This window comes from Hipposideros armiger, unplaced genomic scaffold (genome assembly GCF_001890085.2).
Source record: "Hipposideros armiger isolate ML-2016 unplaced genomic scaffold, ASM189008v1 scaffold_870, whole genome shotgun sequence".
Lineage (NCBI taxonomy): Eukaryota > Metazoa > Chordata > Mammalia > Chiroptera > Hipposideridae > Hipposideros > Hipposideros armiger.
In genome coordinates this window covers 495,467-514,567 of record NW_017732220.1, presented here as the reverse complement: position 1 = coordinate 514,567, position 19,101 = coordinate 495,467, and the positions used below count along the sequence as shown (strand labels likewise).

The following is a 19,101-nucleotide window of genomic DNA, read 5'->3' as shown; positions in this document are numbered from 1 at the left end:
CCCTGAGGAGCAGCCTCGGAGGAGGAGAACCAAGTGTATGCTTCTACCTCCCACCACCCAAGATCACTGACAAGAACTTTTCCATGTGAGGACTTTATGGAAAAGAAATGCAAATGTGTCAGGGAGGGAGTGATCTGGCATCATGGCTATCCATCTTTCATTGATGGACAGGAATCCAGCTAAGGCATCACATTAATCATGTGAGAGCCACTTAGGAGTTTGCCCCTACCACTGAGGTCATTCAGTAAGCTGATTTGTGTGCTACTGCTTAATGTGTTGGGATTAGCATGTTTAAGATGCATGCTTGGCAGTTCAGAAGCTGCTCAAGGCTACAGTTAAAGTAAGATGCATACAAAAATTAGTCAAAAAAAAAAAAAAAGGAAGACTGCCTTACAAAGGATAAATCTGTACAAGTTATCTCAGAGAATCTTTAAGTAGAAAATATACTCAGCACAAAATCCTGATTTGTGATTTTGGGAGGGAATAAGGTGACATTTATTTCTATTTACTGCAAGACCCACCTGAATATATTCCTTATTTAAAAAGTCCTATCTAATATATTTTAAAGATAGATGTCAGATTATGCAGGGTATTTCATTTGTAATACTCTATGCATTAAAAAAGAGTTACACATTTCAAGTACATTTGTGGATTACTGTGATTTATACAAGGCTAGAATTTGCCCATGATTTTAAATTCTGGGATTCCTACAGCTTAAATCACGGAACAACTGTTCCTTCAGCCATCAAAGTATTTATAAAATTTACAACATTATCTTAAACAAATGCTTACTCAGTATTTTATTTAAAAAGTTCGTATTATAACAGAGTATTAAACCTCCTTAAGACCTTAAATATCATCTAATCTAGTGATTTCTCAATCTGGCTGCACATTAAGGTCACACAAGGAGATATGAATACCTCCTAATGTTCAGGTCCTCATACCACCCAATTAAACAGAATTTTTAGGTGTGGGCTCAGATATGTAACACACACACACACACACACACACACACACACACACACACACTTTTAAAAGCTGCACAAGAGATCCTAAATGCAGTAGGTTTTGAGAACCACTGATTCAACCCAACAGATTACAGATAAGGAAACTGAAACCCAAAGCAGTTAAGAGCAAATACCTAATCAATGACAGTTGGGGCTAGAAACTAAATCTCCTGACTCCAGGACAGTGCTTCAATTTAGAATGTGCCAGTTGCTTCAATAACAAGGATGACTGCCTGAGAACTTTGAAGACCCCACTGTGTAGTAGGACAGATAAACACATTAATTAAAAAAACAATTAACTTCATGTGGAATGAGGCCCACAGGTTCTCAGGGCTTAGAGAGAACCAACTTATCTGGGAACACAGATGATAATATAAATATTTTGAAAAAAAGGAAAGCAGTGCTGAAGACAGATTCTTGCCTATGGAGTCTCCAAAAGTGGTGGAGAATATGTTGGCAGATTTACTTGGCTGAAGTAGGAGAGGCACAGGTGTTGTTTCATCATTTGTACTAACGCTATCAGTCAGCTCCTCCTCAGTGGCTCTCAGATACGAGCACCTCAGAGCTGCCAACATAAGAGTAAAAACACAGACTGAGAGGTGAGAGGAGGAGGGGTGAGTGGAAAGTAATCCCTAGAAAAAGAAGAGAAATGCTGTGCTAAATTGCAGAAAATGGAACGACTAAACTGATCAGATTGCATCTTCTATTTCATGAAACAGCAGTCATTTTCTGCAAGGACTAAAATCAATGGGGCCAGGACAGGGAAAGGGTTAAGATGGCTTGAACAGTAATCCAGAAGGCAATCACCTCACCACAGAGAGGCCAAGGAGCAAAACAACCACGGGCAGGGCAAGGTGGTTTAGCAGGACACAGGGCATCGGCAAAACAAAGTCTGATGTTGATATTGGCATATGGCTCTGCTGGCTAGTTTGACATTACTCATCAAAACTTAGTTGGGAGAGGAGTTACCTTAGATCTTGAAGCCCTTTAATTTGTCCAAATCTTGCAGAATATCTCTTTAAAAAAATGTTACAACTAATCTTTAAGATTTCAACTATGTGGTCTGTTTGCAAAACCAAACGTGGCTCCAGTAAAAGATATATTGTGATTCTGAATTCACTATAAAACACTAATCATGGAACAGAATTATGCTTGGTGAAAGCTTTGTGACTCACACGAGACCACCCATCAGGGCTCCTTTTTGTTAGCACAGCTGTATTTTGTGGCTCCATTCTTGACCAATTGCTTCACTGATAAGAAGATGAAATGTGTTGGTTTTCTAAGTGTCACCAGTGGTATACATGAAATACACAGCTGAAGAAAGTCTAGCTTATAGGTGACATTTTCTCTCAAAGCGTATAGCTGGGGTGAATGAATTCACTTCTTTCAAAATAAGAAATGTAAAACCATTATGAATTTAACAAAATACAAAGGTATGTTTGATCATTAGTCAGCATGTGGCACAGAAGTGAAGTTTCTCACCTCTGTAACATAAAATGCTTAGATGATTTCTCTCTCCTTACTTTTATTCTATAGTCTTATAATTTAAGGCTCCTATTCAAAAGAGTTAAAAAATTACATGTAATACATAGTTCAATATAACTGGAGAATCAATAAAACCTATGTTTCTTCTGTTTTAGTTTGAAATGATCTAAAACTACAAGGCTACCTCATGTTTTGATAGTTGGCACTCAATAGAAAAACGAGAAGGGAGCAAAAAGAACAGTGTATACATGATACGATGTCAAATTGCATTACCTGCACAGAGAGTCAGTTTTGAGGATGCATTCACTAACATTTCCCAGTTGCTGGTTTGGGAAATATTTTTTATTTTAATCAGCAATTTTAGAGCAATAAGACAGACAAGGATATTGCACGAAAATTATTCAAAGGGAAAACAGAAAAGATTTGAGTCTTCCAATTGGATTTTCATCTTAAAGGCCCACATAAAATAAAAGTGTTTTCATATCTAGACCAGAATTCCCTGGATACAGTGATTTTGAATTTAGCCATGTGTCTTGTCACAAGGAACTCTGGACATAAGTATGGCATGTCTCTCTATTACACATTAATCCACCCAGGTCAGCTGACATCACAGCAGGTCAGAAATAACAGAGATAAAAGCTGTATGCTTGCTACCTAAGTAATAAAAAAAAAAGAATAGGCCCTGGGGGAATTCCAATTCAGACAGTACAGTACACATAGAAATAAAGGTAATTCACCGCAGGAACAGGGAACACAGCCCTGACTGATATTATGCGGTCACTGGGACGCACACACTCTCTGCTTACCTGGCTGGATCCAATTATCATGCTAGAGGGAACTGGCTACTGAGATGATTTATTTCTAAGAAATCCACACAGAATTAAGGGAACTGATATTTTCCACATCTCATTTCCAACTATATGCTATTTAGAGTTATTTCAACTTGGCATAATGTCATACTGGCTTTCGGGTGCAGGAGGTAGAGCACATTCCAGACATATGGAGGTATCAGCCCTCTCACATCTCTGAGAGGGCTGTCACCAGTCCCATTTAAAGGTCCAGCGGAGGCCTTTTCAAATGCACCATTTCTCTAATCCAGAGTTAGAAAGAAAGAAAAACAGAGGTTGGTGTGGCACGATTAGCCCCTTGGTAAATGTGTGGAGGACCTAGTGATCAATGACTCCTCTGCTTGGTCATTAAGGAGAACTGGGCTCTGCTTTCAAAGAAGGCAACTTTAGGTGTTTTTTTTTTTTGTTTTTTGCCTGAAACTAGACTTGGACGCATTTATGGAAGATGGTATAACATCAACTAACATTCACACAGTGCCTTCTATGTGCCCACGCTGTGCTGGGCACTTTGCCTGTATTATCTCATTTCATCCTTGCAACCAACTTACTAAGGAGATATTACTGTATCTATTATTCATTCTTACTGACTATTGTACCTATTTAAAGACAGGGAGGTTGAGGCCAAAACTGAGACATGTTTACTAACTTGTCCACAATGCTGGTTAATAGTAGAGCCAGGCTTTGAACCTAGGATGTGTCTGGCTCTTAACCTTATGGTCCACTGCCTGCCAAGCTACTTAACTGGCATGGCTTAGAAAGAGCCATCTGGGCGGAAGTCCGGAGACTTTTTTATTTTGAATCATCATTTTGCCTATTTTGGTCTCAGCTTTCTTTTTTGTATAATGCAAGGGTTCAGTTGTAAGGTCTTTAAGATCCCTTGCTACTTCTCTATCATTCTTTTAGAGAATTTCCTTTCCCAAGTTATTTTCGATAAGCAGTAAGTGATGAATAAGATATATGGAGTATTTTATGCCCGTTTAGAAATGTTCTTTTAAATGAATTTCACTAGGACAAATCTAATAATGTAGCTGAGTATTTAAATCTCAGTATTTCCACAAGGTATCTCCAAATCCACATGAATTGGCTGATTAGGAACATTCTAATTATGCAACTTGGAAGGGCTTTAAATAACAAAGAACAGTACATTTGATTTGTGTATTTATTTAATTTTGGAGAGTAAAAACAACAACAATAATGTGGATAGATCAAATAATGTGCCTAATACACAGCTACATGTAGAAGGGGGGAAATAGAGAAAGCACGTATTATTTATCTGCCAACAAGCATGATTAGACTCTGATCCTATATTCACTTTGAGAGGGTTCCACTCTATGTAGCCTATGGAATCTACTTATTAATTTCATTTCACCTTTAATTCTCCTTATCCAGTATGTCCCAGAAACCAGAGAACATCGTTTCCACCTTGGAGAATACACTGCAGAGGCCAGTACCAGTAGGCTGCTCATTAAGTACTGTCTCCCCTGACAGTCTATGATTCTACACGAATGAGAATATGAACTATGGTGTGGGGACAGGTAACAAATAAGCAAACCAAAAAGCGGGGATTGTACCCCAGGGTGGCTTGGAAATGGGTAGTGGAGACTTAGAGATAGATGCTGGCTCATGTGGTTTTGGTAACTATCATGTATATTTACATCTTTTGCTGCACTGGCTTCACATTCACAGTGAAAATTACTGTAAAGTTCATTGCTTACTGGAAAGTCACCATTTATCTGTTTTTTTATTGAAGTTATAAAAAAAGGTGATATTTTAGTGATTGGACTTATTGCTCTCATCTTATCTATCCTTTATGCAAAAATTCCTTTGTTTTGGCTATACTTATATTACTAAGTATATACTGACTATGGCTATATTATTGCTGTATGTAACTTGGAAATTTAAAATAAATACATGATTAAAAATAGCCACTGAAAGCAATAACCAAATGATCAAAACGGCCTTGAAATGAATCTATGTAGATTTTTAAGATATGCAAGTTCAATGACAAATGCAGCAACTGGCAAAAAAAAAGTTAAAGCAGTCATTTCATGGATTAGATTTTCAAGCCTATTAAAATGTATTTTTCTCAATGAGCTTTTTAAATTCCATTTAGTTTCCCAATACAAAATAAAATGTGGTTCCTTCATACTATTATTATTTATCAAGAGGAAAAGGTCTTTATATTAAGTAATGAAACAGTTTTAATGAAACTATTACCTTTCAACCACTCTGGAGAAAATTTTCAGCTTTATATTTGCCTCTTTAAGTGTACTGGGAGAGATTATAAATTTATGATTAATCAAGATAAAAATAATCAAACTGAGTCAATTTTAGGAGGAGGAAGAATCTATTTGCCCCTTTACTGAATAAATCATCAAGATAATGAAGCGAATTTGAATTCTGCCCCCAAATCCTAGTTTTTATCTAGTGCTTTATGAGGAGACCATATTATTAAAACTCAAATATAGCATTTGTTTGGACTACTGCTTTATTCTTTTATTCAGGTGACAATGGCTACTATGGAACTATTTTTTGGGGGAGGGGAGGGAAAGTGTTGTTTCTAATGTATGAATTAAGATTCTACCTGATTATTTCAAACTACACAAAAGCAGCATACACAAAACAATACCAGGAATGTATCATTTAAATTAAAAACAAAACACCCTGCATTTTTTCCCCCCAGTGAATGTATCATGAGCTGGGAAGATAGACCACTGCCTAATTCTGAAAAGAAGTAGAACATGGCTTTTAGATTGAAAAGAGGGAGAACTAGAATAAAAACGGTTTCGCCTCACTAAGCCCGGGCTGCCAGGAGCACATGGAGTTGCTATTTTTCACCTTGAGGTCTTTTTAGATCATCTTTTGGTCCTTCATCTGCGATCATTACCATAGTGAGTAATTTTTGTTAAATTAAATAAAAAGGGGGCTGGGGGAGACAAGGAAATCCAGGCGCTTCAGAAAAAGACTGCTTTTTCATAGTTGTGATTCTCTGCTAAGTCATTGTGTTAAGTCTTGCTGCTGCTCTGAACTCAGGAGCATGATTCCTCCCTCTTTGTAGCCTTCAAACACGCACACTGTATGGAGGCATATGGGCATTCATTTTGGATACACACTGATATGCGTTTGGTGCAGACACATGGAGAGTGAAAGAACAGCAGCTTGACGAGGCTGCTACCATATCCCTCCCGAAATACAGCTTTGAAGAGGACACCCTCTTCTTCCTCACACGAACATTTCTAATGTTTTTGCCAAGTCCCTAGAAAAACCAACCCAAAACAATGTATTACAGGCTTTCAATAAGAAGCATTTTTAATTCAGTGTTCTCTTTGATAAACAAGTCCCTTATTTTGGCTAACCTGGATTTTAAAAAGTCTGCCCATAAAAACAAATGTAGAGCAAAGCAAAGAAAACCAAAATATCCCTGAAAAATTGGAAGAAGATTCATGAAGCAAGTTGATGGCTGGTGTGTAGTGGGGTGGTGGGGGTGGGTGACTGGTTATACTGACATAAAATCCTACATGGATACCAGTTCCTTATGACGCTGCTTGGTACTACTAGAAGGAAAACGCACACATATCAGCACTCCCGGTGAGTGAAAAAGAAAAAAAATGAACTGCAAGGTGACACTATGATAAAGGGCAAGCACATTTTCTTCCTTAGGCTGCAATTACTCTTGGCAGCACTTAATGTGACACATTCCTATGCCAGTGAAAGGGTTTTCAGTCATTTAGAAATGCAGTTAGCTCACATAGCTTTTACTCTCGCCCATACATCCGCACAGTTTCATGCCTCTCATCTATGCTAATTTATATATGCTTTTGCATTATTAAATCATGCAAGTATCAGATGATCCTACCTGTCCAGCTCTTCTCATCACACAATGCGGTCAGGTCCAGCTGGGGCACCTCCGAGACAAAGCTCTCCTGCTGGGCGTCGGCATCCGGAGTCCTTTGCAGTTTAGTGTCAGATATGCTGGGGTGCTCCTGGATCTTCATTGTGGGGCTCTGCAATAACAGCACAATGTCCCCAAATATCTCCTGCTCACCAAAGCCCCAAAATGTCTGCAGCAATTCCACTCCTTCTGGATGCAACCTCCCAAACCACAGCTGCTGACGCACCCGGCACAGAAATCAGAATCATAGCCTGATGCCCCCTGGATACGAGCTGGCCACTTGCATGCACAAAGCGACCATCCATCTGCACGCCTTTAACTTTTCTTCTGTGAGAAGGACAAGAAGATTTCGGAGGGCTGCTTTTCCTGACAACTGCAGGCAGCTGACAGTCTTGATGATTACTGAGTGGGGCCAGAAATGAGGGAAAGGAGTTTGTGTTTCCTTAAAAGAGGACGGCTCTCCAGACGGTAAACAACAACTAATCAGCTACTGCTGTTGCTAAGGCTGTAGAAGCAACACGGTGTCTTCTGCAGGCAGACTCTTCTGCCCCTTGGGGAAACAGTCCTGACGGGCCAGGAGCAGAGGCTGTGTACACGCGTGCGCTCCTGCTGGCCCTGCAGGCTTAGATCAATTAAGCGCGGTGCTGGCCGCACATTCCCAGATTTCCTGTGGTTGTTTTCTCCCCGAGTGCGGGGAGAACAGACTATTTATGGAGGAGCTCTGGGTATTAAAGCATTGTTGCGCAAATTCAAACAGCTCAGAGGTTTGGCGTCTTATCTCAGCTAGCAGTAAGGAATACGGACTCTGGAAAGGAGCCAGAATTACACAGGGAACACATTTTTTTTTTAAAGTAAAAAGCCAAGAGCTGGCAACTCAGCGATGCATAATTTGTATCTTACAAATATGCAACTGTCATTTATTTTTCCTACTGTGCATCTACTCTGAGTATGAAATACTTGGCTACACTTGGTTTTGCTGATTTGTGGCACCTACGCCTGGCTAGGCTATCTGGGGGATGGGGAAATCCCCCGCCAAAGGCTGCTATTTTAGCTAAGTGATTTTATGTTCTAAAAATTTTCATTGAAATTCTTTTTTTTACCTTAATCTTTTGGTATCTTGGAAACCCAACCATGGTCACTCTCTCCTCTCTCATAAAATTACAAACAGAAGTGTTTACTCACAAATGTATTTTTCAAGTAGCACTTACCTGTACCAAAGAGTTTCTTTGAGAATAACCGGAAATTTATTTTAGCACATATACCATCAGTAAATGAAAAAAACCCCAGAAAAATCTGGATTCCATAGTGAGAATTGTTCTTCTGCTTAAAATAAAGCACTACTAAAACTTCTAGCTACTTTTAATAGCTATTCAATCCACTTTGTTATCCCCAGGGGAATAGACAGGGCTTTTACTATTAGAGTTCCATGAAATGGTGCATGAGGGCTGGCATTTTCTTCACATTTGGGATCAAATGAAATATCATCAATCAGTTTATGATGAGCTACTAAAGTCAGATAGAAATGCCAAGTAAATCTGGGGTTATAAGACACTTTAAAAATGCTGTCTCTCTATTGAGGAAAAGCAGATTACGCATTAATACCCCCCAAATTCTTTGTTCCTTGAGCTGAATCCTAAGTGAACCAGGGTTGAATGACTAGGTCTGGTGCTCAGCTTTTTGAAAGTTACAGGGTCAATCTGTCCCCTATCGTGTGTGTGTGTGTGTGTGTGTGTGTGTGTGTGTTAGAATCTGCATACAATCAAATACCTATTTTCTCAGGGAAGATTTTTAACACTCGTTACACTTAGAGACAAGAAAAGGTAAGAATATAAAAACTATGATTCCATGTTTAAGTTTGGCCTTTTCTTCATGAGGAACACATGCATATATCAAGCCATGGGCGCTGTCCCACAGTGGAACACACATGGATTTTGCTCACAAGCAGACCTGGCTTTGAAGCATGACTGACATGTAATAGCCTGGTGCTCTGACTGGGTAACTTCCCTTGTCTGAGCCTCCACTTCCTAATCTATAAAATGGCAATACTAATACCAACATTGGAAGGCTCCTCTGAAGATCTGAGAGAAGGTCTGAAAAGCATTTAGCATGGTGGCTGGAGCACAAGAGACACACAAATGGAAGCTATCATTTTATTGTTAGGCACCCTTTGAAGATGTGTAAAACACTGCCATATCTCAAAATGCTAGTGAGAAGAGTTGGAGACAGGCATCTACAACTGCAATTTGAGGTAAAACAAAGGTGAAGCAAAATTTTAGATCCACTATAAAAAATATTAAGAGAAAAGAACCACTCATGCTCCCATGAGTGGCAACAGCAATTTGGGTCAGAGGGGTTGGGAAGAGGGGCAAGTGCAAAGGCAGTCATGACATTGGGGTCTGCTTGGTCACAGCACGGGAGGAAGTTCCTGGTGGGCAGCCCTCGGAATAGGAACGGGGGAAGGCAGATGATGAAGGTGTCGGGTAAGCAGAAGGTGGACTAAGAAAGGCCTCATATGCTGGGCAAGGTTTGGATTTTATCCTGTTGTAGATAAAGGAAAGCCATCGAAGGATTTTAAATACAGAGTAATCAGGGTGAACTGTGTGTTTCCAGGCGGATGCCCTGCAGGTGGGAATGGATGCTGGCGGGGAAACCTCGAGGCCTAAGAGCTAGGTTGCGCAGGCAGCCCGGGTTCTGCTGACCCTGCTTCCTGCAATGCCTGTGTCCCCTCAGGCCACTCAAGAGTCCTGCAGTTCCTGACACCAGACATGTAAAATCCTGAAATTCCATACACATACAAACTAACTACAAATGCATCCTTTTAATGATTGCTGCATCTGAATTAGCACCATTTTCAAAGTAAGGAAATTAACATTAGGACATTTTTAATTTTCTTTCTCCAAAATATATAAATTTTGTTCATTCCTTCAAGAACATGGTTTGAGGCATCCACTTTGTGCTGGGTTGTGTGTGAGACATGCAAGCTCCCTGCACTGAGAGATCTGACATTAAGTGGAACAATTTCAAGTACATTCAATGGAGCGCTGAGGACAGTCCATTTTGGTGTAGTACAACGATGGACCACCTTGTGAATTAGTGAGCTGCTCTTCAGTGTTCAAACGAAGTCTGGGAGTCAGGCATGCGGGAGAGGGAGAGAATACCACCGTGGGTAGGATGCTGGAATAGATAACCTCTATAAGATTCTATTACTCTAACCAAGAAAATCAGGTTAAAATTTTACTAGTTTATTCAATCATAATATATATCACATATTATATATGTATAATACAGCTGTCAGGTGCTAGAGATACAAAGATAAAATTTATTTATTCACTCAAGAAATAATTTCTGAGTACCTACTATTTGTTAGACAGGCACAAAACATCAGTGGAAAAAATAAGGTCTCTGTCCTAATGAATCTTACAGAAGGGGGCAGTTAATAAGGAAACAAATGTCAGGTAGCGATATGGACTATGGAGAAAAATAAAGCAGGGTAAGGGAGATGATGAAGGAATGGGCCAACGCCTGCTCTTTTCTACTGGGTGGTCAGGGAAGTCCTTCCCGGAAGGTGACATATGAGCAGAGACTTGAAGGAAATGAGTAAGCCTTCAGTGGAAACAGCATCCCAGGAAGAAGGAAAGCAAGTGTACTGGCCCCGAGGCATGATCGTTTTGTGTATGTTTGAGGACTAGCAAAGATGTCACTGTATCTGGAGTCAGGCCCAGCATTACGGGTGTTCAGCATGTGCACTGTACCACATATAATGGGGTATCATGCACCCTAGAGACCTATGTTAATTTATAGGGACTTCTGGACTTCCTGGCTGATTTCCCAAACAGCAATGAAGAGGTCCCACCACACCACACCAGCTCGCATGGCCATGGACACACTTGGCACGGCACTCAATCACCAGCACATCCCCATGCTTGGCCCTGTCCAGCTCTGATCAATCCCGGAGGTTGTCTTCCCCTTGCTTGCTGCTCCCAGAGGCCTGATTCCCCATTTCTGGCTTGCTGGTCTCTGAACTTGGCAGGTTGCCTTGCCTGCGGTTGCATAGTGGGCTGCTATTATGGGCCCAGGATTTATGTGCGCATGGGACCTAGCAATGCTGCTCAGTGGCTGCCCATGGGGAAGCTGTTTAGGCTCTGTAGCAATATACTAGCAAAAACTACTCTTCCTTCAAATATTAGTTAGCCTAGTCTGGGCTCCACGCTGTCTACAAGGGCTTATTATACAGTATCGCACTTGTCAGCTTGCTTGTTTCTCCTACTAGATTGTTAATGTTAAAATGTCAAGGACATTCTCAAATACCAAAATATTTTTGGTTTCAACTTTTGTTGTTTATTCGCCTTATATCTTCAGTTAAATCAGAGAATATATAAATTAATTTCACAATTTTCAACTGAGATGTCACATACCAAACCCTTGCCAAAGCTTTGCACCATATGAAAACACACTAAAATTCATGTACTGAAATAAACTGAGCAGCTCTTAGAAGACACAATATGGTATGGCAGATAGGGAATGTGTTTTAGAGTCAGAGACGTGAATTTAAATATTAGCTTACTAGCTGCAAGATCTTCAGTGGGTAAACCTCTCTATACTTCAGCTTGTTGTTTCTAATACAAGAACAGGACTTCATAAAGTTTGTTGTGAGGATTAAATGACAATCATATATAAAAACAACTAGCCCATAGTAACTGGGAAAGAAATGTTATTTGCATTTATATTCTATCTCCTTTCTCATTCATTCATTTGGCAAGTGTTTGTTGAACACATACTATGTGCTAGGCACTGGAATGACAGGAACTAACAAGATCATGGTTAGAAGAAAAAAATTGTAACTATGTGGTGATGGATGTTAACCAGACTTACTGTGGTGATCATTTCACAATATATACAAAATAGCGAATTATGCTGCATACCTGAAACTTTTATAATATTATATGTCAAGTATACCTCAATTAAAAAAACAAACCAAAAAACAAGATAATAGAATTCAGCATGGAAGGGAGGTATAAGTGCTAAGTGACATGCAAGTTCTAAAAGAAATACCCAGGATGCTATCAAGCAAATACTGAGAGAGCTCACCTTGCCTGGGGCCTCAGGTACCATTGCTCATTCAGGTTAAGAAACCATTAACTACTACTAGTCTATCCACCTGATCTTTGTTAGGATTTGTCCCTGACTGGCTGGGCCTGCCTTTTTCTATCCCCAGACTTTATTGATCCTGCTGCTTCTCTGGCTTCAAATAGTTGGCAAATTTTGTTCTATCCCTTCTTCCTCCCTGCACAGGACATGGATACGTCACCTAACTAACAGCCTCACTAACCAGAGCCAGGAATAACAAGATCATAGAGTGTACTGTATAATGCAGTTTGCACAGGAAAGAACCGCACAGTGTTAATAGAAGGACCACATGGAACCATAAATATTTACTGTTTGGCCTGACAATAGAGGAAAATGGACATAACAAATTTCCCAAGTCAATGTGAACAGCAAAGCTTCAGTAGCCTTTCAAAACTGGATGGAATTAGAAGTGAATCTGAACAAAAGAGATCTTTAATTTTTCTGGTTCTAATATTATAACCAATAACAAAATCCTAAAGCTTCCATGAAACACGGTGAAGCTGAAATAACAAAGTCATCCATTTCATAAATACTTGTTGATGGGGCTACTTCAGAATGAATGTCGAACTTTATCAGGACAAATAAAACGCTGCACTTAAGGTCTTGTGGTCAATATTACTTCTCAGTTTTGACTGGAAAGCCTTGTCTTCTCTCCTTTATCTTTCTCCTCTGTTCCTTTTCTTTTCTTTTCTTTCTCTCTCTCTCTCTCTCTCTCTCTCTTTTAAAGCAGGATAAGAAAAAGGGAAATAGTCTTTTGTTTATTATGAACATCTTGTTTGTTATCAAAGGTATGCTCCTAAGCTCTCTTAAGCAGTAGGCTTAGAAAGCATAAAAAATGTAAAAATATCTTGAAAGAATTTAACACTTCATTAACCTTAGACTAGTGATATAAAAAGACCTCTTCCAGATAATATAATACCTTTCCATGTATTAATCTTACATGTTTTGCTTTTTGACAAAGAGATTAAGTATAAGGTTATAGTTTGAATTTTCTGGATTTTACATGAAACCATAAAATATTTCCACAATGGAAAAATACCTTATCAGAAGGAATCAAATTGAAGTGTAAGGCATACACTCCATTGTAAACAGAACTCTATATTTTTAGTGATTTTTTTTAGAATCTAGAAATTGCTAGTTTTAAGGGTGACCTCTCTTCTGGATACTTTCAGTTGTTAATTTAGTTTAAAAATAAACAAAAGAGCAAATACTCTGGATTTCACAGTGAGCTAGGTTCTTTCTTATATCATTTCATACAGCCCAAACAGGTTACTTTATTAAAGGCCAGTTTTCCAATCCTACTCAAAGAAATCATACTTTAAGTTTTGGCATTTTTGAAGTGACTCTACATTTCTTTTTCCACTATCAATATGTAACTAAACAGATTTTAATACAAACCACTTAAGAAACTCTCTTTTTGGATAAAATTAGTTGCATAATTAAAAGAAATAAAAGACATGCAATTAAGGGATAAGCCTATTGTCACTTTTCAACACATTCTTTCAAACAAAAACACATTTAATGCTGCAAAATGATTATTTAAAAAATAAAGTCACAGTTGTGCCTGTATTTATTTGCCTTTGAGAAGCAGACTCTAAGACAAGTCTCTATCTGCTGATCTATCCCTTTAAAAAGCAATTCTGAGGCTGAACATTAATGTTTCTCATTCTAATGGAAATGCTAGTCAAAACATGAAAGACAAGCTACCTTTCCCCAGTAGCTGTCTGTCATTTGCTGTATCCTGCTCGAATCTGAGAGCTTACAAGGAAAATTTTAATAGACAATTACATTAATGAGGATAAAATCTGTCTTAATGGAAAATGAAATTGGAAACATTATCATACCCATTCATTGTGAGCATGTAAATTCTGGCATCTCGATCTGATGCTATAGGAGATTTGAAATAAAATCCTGGCTAAACAGAATTTGAGGAGCGGTAACTAAAGTCTAGACTTAACTTTCATGTCTGAAATTGAGGAATTATTGAGGTATTCCCAGAAGACCAGATTAACTATTTCGGTTGTATAGTAAGTCCTAGAAAGTGCTACATATATTAAAAAGTAAAAAATTACAACATACTAGAAACAAGGGAAAGAGCTTTCAAAACGGAAGATGGATCTTTTCGCAGCCCTTCATTAATAATAATATATTTCCTCCAGTGAAAGAAGCGCATGCCTTCATGAATAGAAACATGATCCCACATCTTGTGGAGTGATGTCTTTTTTTCTTCCTTTAATGTCGTTGTGAAAGAAAGGTGACACGAAAAGCTTAGTCTAGATTTTAACTCACCACCTAATTTTATCTCCTAGCTGATATGATGATGATGACAATGATTATTAATAGTGAATGCTTAAGGAGTGCCAACAGTAGGCTAGGTGCTGATTGATAACTGCACAGGGGTGACCTATGTAAGAATAGGTCCTGGCACATGAAAGAAGGATTTGAGATTCCTTCCCCATGATTCAGCTACCGCCACGGGAGTTATCCACAAAAACACCACGGCAAAGTGAATTCAGCACGGATTTAGTTTGGGTGCCAGTTGGAATTTATGAGTTTGTGTTATGAAGTTCATCCACAAAGGTTGCTCTGTACCCTTTTATCTCATAAAGGATAATAGGCATAAAAGGGAAGAACCCAGAAGACCTCTCCAGGAGGCTAGCAAAGCAATCTTCTTTAAAATAGTGTTGAATGGCATGAGGAGTAGGTGCTTGCTGTGAACAGAGGGAGAGAGCAGAGCAAGGGTGAAACCAGAAGAAAAATAGAACAACACCATCATGGGGAAACTGTGCTCTGAAAAAATGTTCCTAGGGATGAGAAAAGAATGTCAGCTTGTTGCCTGGGTCCCAAGGAAGGAAGCTTAAATGAGTTGGAAAGAGGATGAGGTGGCTCAGAAACTGCGAAGACAGAAAGAGGCAGCTTTCCCCTCCTATGATCTGGCTGTGTTAATGAAGGAATACACATGACAAGAACTGAAGGGAAAATAGGAGGAGTCGATAGCACTGGCAGGGGTTGCCGATAATTTCCAACAATTTTATGACAAATTTTACATGAATGTATATTTCTCTAAGAAGAGGTCCACAGTTTTCAGATTTCTTAATCTGCTAGATTGTAAACTTCTATGGGGCAGGGGCTGCAGCCGTTATTAAATCCCAGCTCTTGGCACAGTGCCTGTACATAGTAGGACTCAATCTATGTTCTTGAATAAATCCACCAGTGAATTTGCTCAGTGCCCAACAAAGATTAGGAATCGCTGAGTTAGAGGGACAGCTCTATGTATGATTAATCCATCAAGATTCGGAATCCAAGAACAGGTTGAGAAAAGCTTTAATTCCTGCCATAAAGAAAACCAGTAATAAGCATGAAGGCAGAGTGGGAAGCATGTGGTGGGAGATTACATACACATACATGAATAAAAACAAGGTTGAGCACATTGAACAGAAGCCACGGTTGGGAGCAAGGAAACCAAATCCTTGGGTCCACATGGCAAAGTCCTCAAAGGACAACAGGAAAGTCAGGAGAGTAACCGAAACTTTCAGATATAGACAATGTCAAGGGGGTTACATATTTTTTTCTTTGTTGTTTACTTAAAACGAGACACAAATTCAGAAAATGGATTAGATTGAATAACTCAAAGTGATTTTATGTTAATTTGACAGTGCATGAGATCATCCCTGTGAGAGATCCATTGAAAGTCACTGGCTATTTATTTCAATCACTTTAAAAATGCATAAAATCATGGAACATCAAACCAGTGGCTTTTTGCTTTGTTTTATTTTATGGAAACCTAAAGAGAAATCTCCATGCTATTGAACTTTTATCTTTGCAAGCAAAATTAAAGAGTTTTAAAAGGGAAAGAACCAGAGTTCTTATCATTTCTCAAGTAATCTTTGTGTCTCGTTATTTACCTTTCTAACCAAACACAGTGCTGGCACTTAATCTCATTATCCCTTATTGACAGGCTAATACGACTTCACATGTACTCTCAGCAATATGTAAACAGTCCTGTCAGTCACAATCTTACTTGTTAGCTACTCACCTCAAAATGCTGGGTGTGTCCACTGTCTCTTTCATTTTCTTTGCTATAAACAACAGCAACAACAAAACAAAACATCATAAAATGTCAAGCTGTTTATAATAATGCTTTTCATCCTCTGAAATTATGATTTAATTTATTTTAAAAGCAGGCTGACTAGCTCTAAATCAAATTCTTATAAAATTTAAAAACAACGCCCTCCAAAATTAATCAAAATAAAACAAAAGTAGAAACACAAACATGGATATGGTTATTGGCCTTTCACAGCACCGTGGCAGACTTTCTATTCTAAGCACTTTCCTTGCTATAAAATAATGTTGGTACACATAGAGTTCTTTAATCCTCTTCTGTTTAGTTCTTATATGCACACTGCATTAAGTGAAAAATAAATCTATCCATACTTTTATAAACCATGTGAGGAGGAAATTCTAAAATTACCTTTCACCAGACATCAGTTCAACGTCATCAGGTCTGGCGCTCTCATGCGATGGTGTGGAATTGAGGCTTTCCATATTCTGTAACAAAACAAATCATTGGTTATACAATAGGAATGGTAAGAAATATGGAACAGCAGACCTTCCCTTCTTTAAAACAAACAAATCAGATAATATGCAGCTATAACTAATTCTAGTCTTTGTATTTCTATATTTGTAAAAACTAGTAAAAGTGTGAGTTTATTATATACTGCTTGCATAAAATCATGTTCAACTTTATCATTCCTTTAACAAAGAGATCTGACAGCATCATACAAATGGTCATTGTGCCCCTGTTAGGTATTATCTATACTTTATAGCTAAATATAGCAAAATCCAGATTGCCAGAACATGAGGGTGGCATTAGAACTAGAATTGAGGAATCTGATCTCAAATATAATCAGAAACTGATACAACATTCACTGCTTATATAACAACTTTTCAGTATAGATTGCCAATATGATCTGGGGTAATATATACCTAAACTGTAAAATATCCATAAAAAGAAATTGAGTTAACTTAAGAACCTTTCTTTCTGTGATATTTAATGTTTATATTTGCTAAGATGGGAAAAAATAAAAATAGGAAACCTACTTTAAATAGCATGTATTTCACATTGACCAAGAGGGCTTACTGCTTCTCAGGAGGCATTATTTGTAAAGGCATCATTTGACTGCCTTTATGAATACAGCCAATGCTGTCTACATACAATTCAGAAGACTGAGCACAAAATAAATAAGCCATCCCCATGAAGGAAGATTACAAATGAGCTAATGAGCATATTTACATTGAGTAGACTCAAAAACATAGCTGCCTTGGAGATTTAAACCTGAATTTCACTGAACTCAAAGATTCACACATGCATTAAAAGAACATTAAGCACAATCTGCCCATTCAGTGTCACCGAAATAAAGAACACACATTGAAACAACATGTGTTCATCTACATATTTATAACCTTCCATTATGAAAAACACTTACAAGGTAAATCTGACTAAGGTTCACAATAATCCCATGAAATTGACACATATAAAAATCTCCAAAAAAAGTAAACATATAATTAGAGTAGAAAACAAATATTTGGCTTGGTAGATAGATGAATTATTTTCCCTTTATGGTGGTTTGACTACACTTCTTGCTTGTCTAGACTTCTTAAAGATTAAAACCCTAGGCTCCATCAAAGAATAAAAACAAAGTGAGACAGCATAATTATAATAGTTATAATGGTGGCTCTGGAGTCAGAATGTTTGGGTTTGAATCCTAGCTTCATCATTTACCTACTGTATTAGCCTACTTGCCCTTCAATTTCCTTATCTGAAAAATGGAGATGGTAAAAATACTTAACATCGAATGATCATGAGGATTAAATGAGATAATACATGTAAAGCACTAGAATAATACCTGGTACCTTTAATGAATATGAGTTGTTGTTATTATTATTTCTAAAACTATGAAACTCCCCTTGGAAAATATTTTACTATTTGTCCACAGTTAAGACAATGTTTCAGGAATGTTTCGGTCTGTTATTAGTGAACATTGACTTACACGCTTAGATAATTTACAGTTAGATGATTTTAGAATGAATCTGAGAAATAAATTATGACAACAATTATATTCACATTTTTATACCTCTAAAGTTTGAGTTACAAGAGGTCTCTTTAAAATGGCTCTCATTAAATTAAAGCAGAATTGCTCTTATTACCTGAATACGATCAGCCTGATAAAGAGGGATATATCTATGACAAAGAATCTTTGTTCTCATTGGTAATCTTCAATAGATCATCAAAATCTTTAGTGTAAGATCTAGTGCAATAGTATTAGGTTTTCCTAAAGTTCTAAAACATGAATTCTTAGGAAAAGCATAACCCTTTACCTTCAGATCATTTCAAAACAGTGTCGATGAAATACATGTATAATTATATGCAAGTGACTATTTCAAAAGACATAAAAATCTCCAGATTAAGGCTCAGAAATATTCAGAAAGAGAGAACAGGAAATAAACCTTAATAACATTATATAAATTTAAAAATATTTCAGTTAGAAGATGTTACAAGATTTTCTCCTAAACAGAAAGAACTAAGATATAACTGATACAAGTTTTGAGAATTATTTTAAAAAGATAGTTACATTACACAATAGAAGGCTTTACAAAATGCAGTGTAGAATCTGAGAAAGTTTAGCTGATCTTGAGGTTAAAACAAATAAATAGGAACTTCTTCAACATTCTCCCCACCCCA

The 19,101-nt window shown here is 37.9% G+C and overlaps 1 protein-coding gene across 6 annotated transcripts in view; it reads right to left on the bottom strand.

The window, feature by feature from the left end:
• FAM13A (family with sequence similarity 13 member A) overlaps positions 1-19,101 on the bottom strand; it is a 281,449-nt gene that overhangs the window by 25,691 nt on the left and 236,657 nt on the right. For all 6 annotated transcript variants that reach the window (XM_019629843.1, XM_019629842.1, XM_019629841.1 and 3 more), the window contains 3 exons: positions 16,831-16,907; positions 16,396-16,438; positions 7,197-7,344 (listed from right to left, as the gene is read on the bottom strand). In XM_019629843.1, coding sequence (XP_019485388.1) covers positions 7,197-7,344; positions 16,396-16,438; positions 16,831-16,907 — 268 coding nt within the window. The remainder of the gene's footprint in view (positions 1-7,196; positions 7,345-16,395; positions 16,439-16,830; positions 16,908-19,101) is intronic.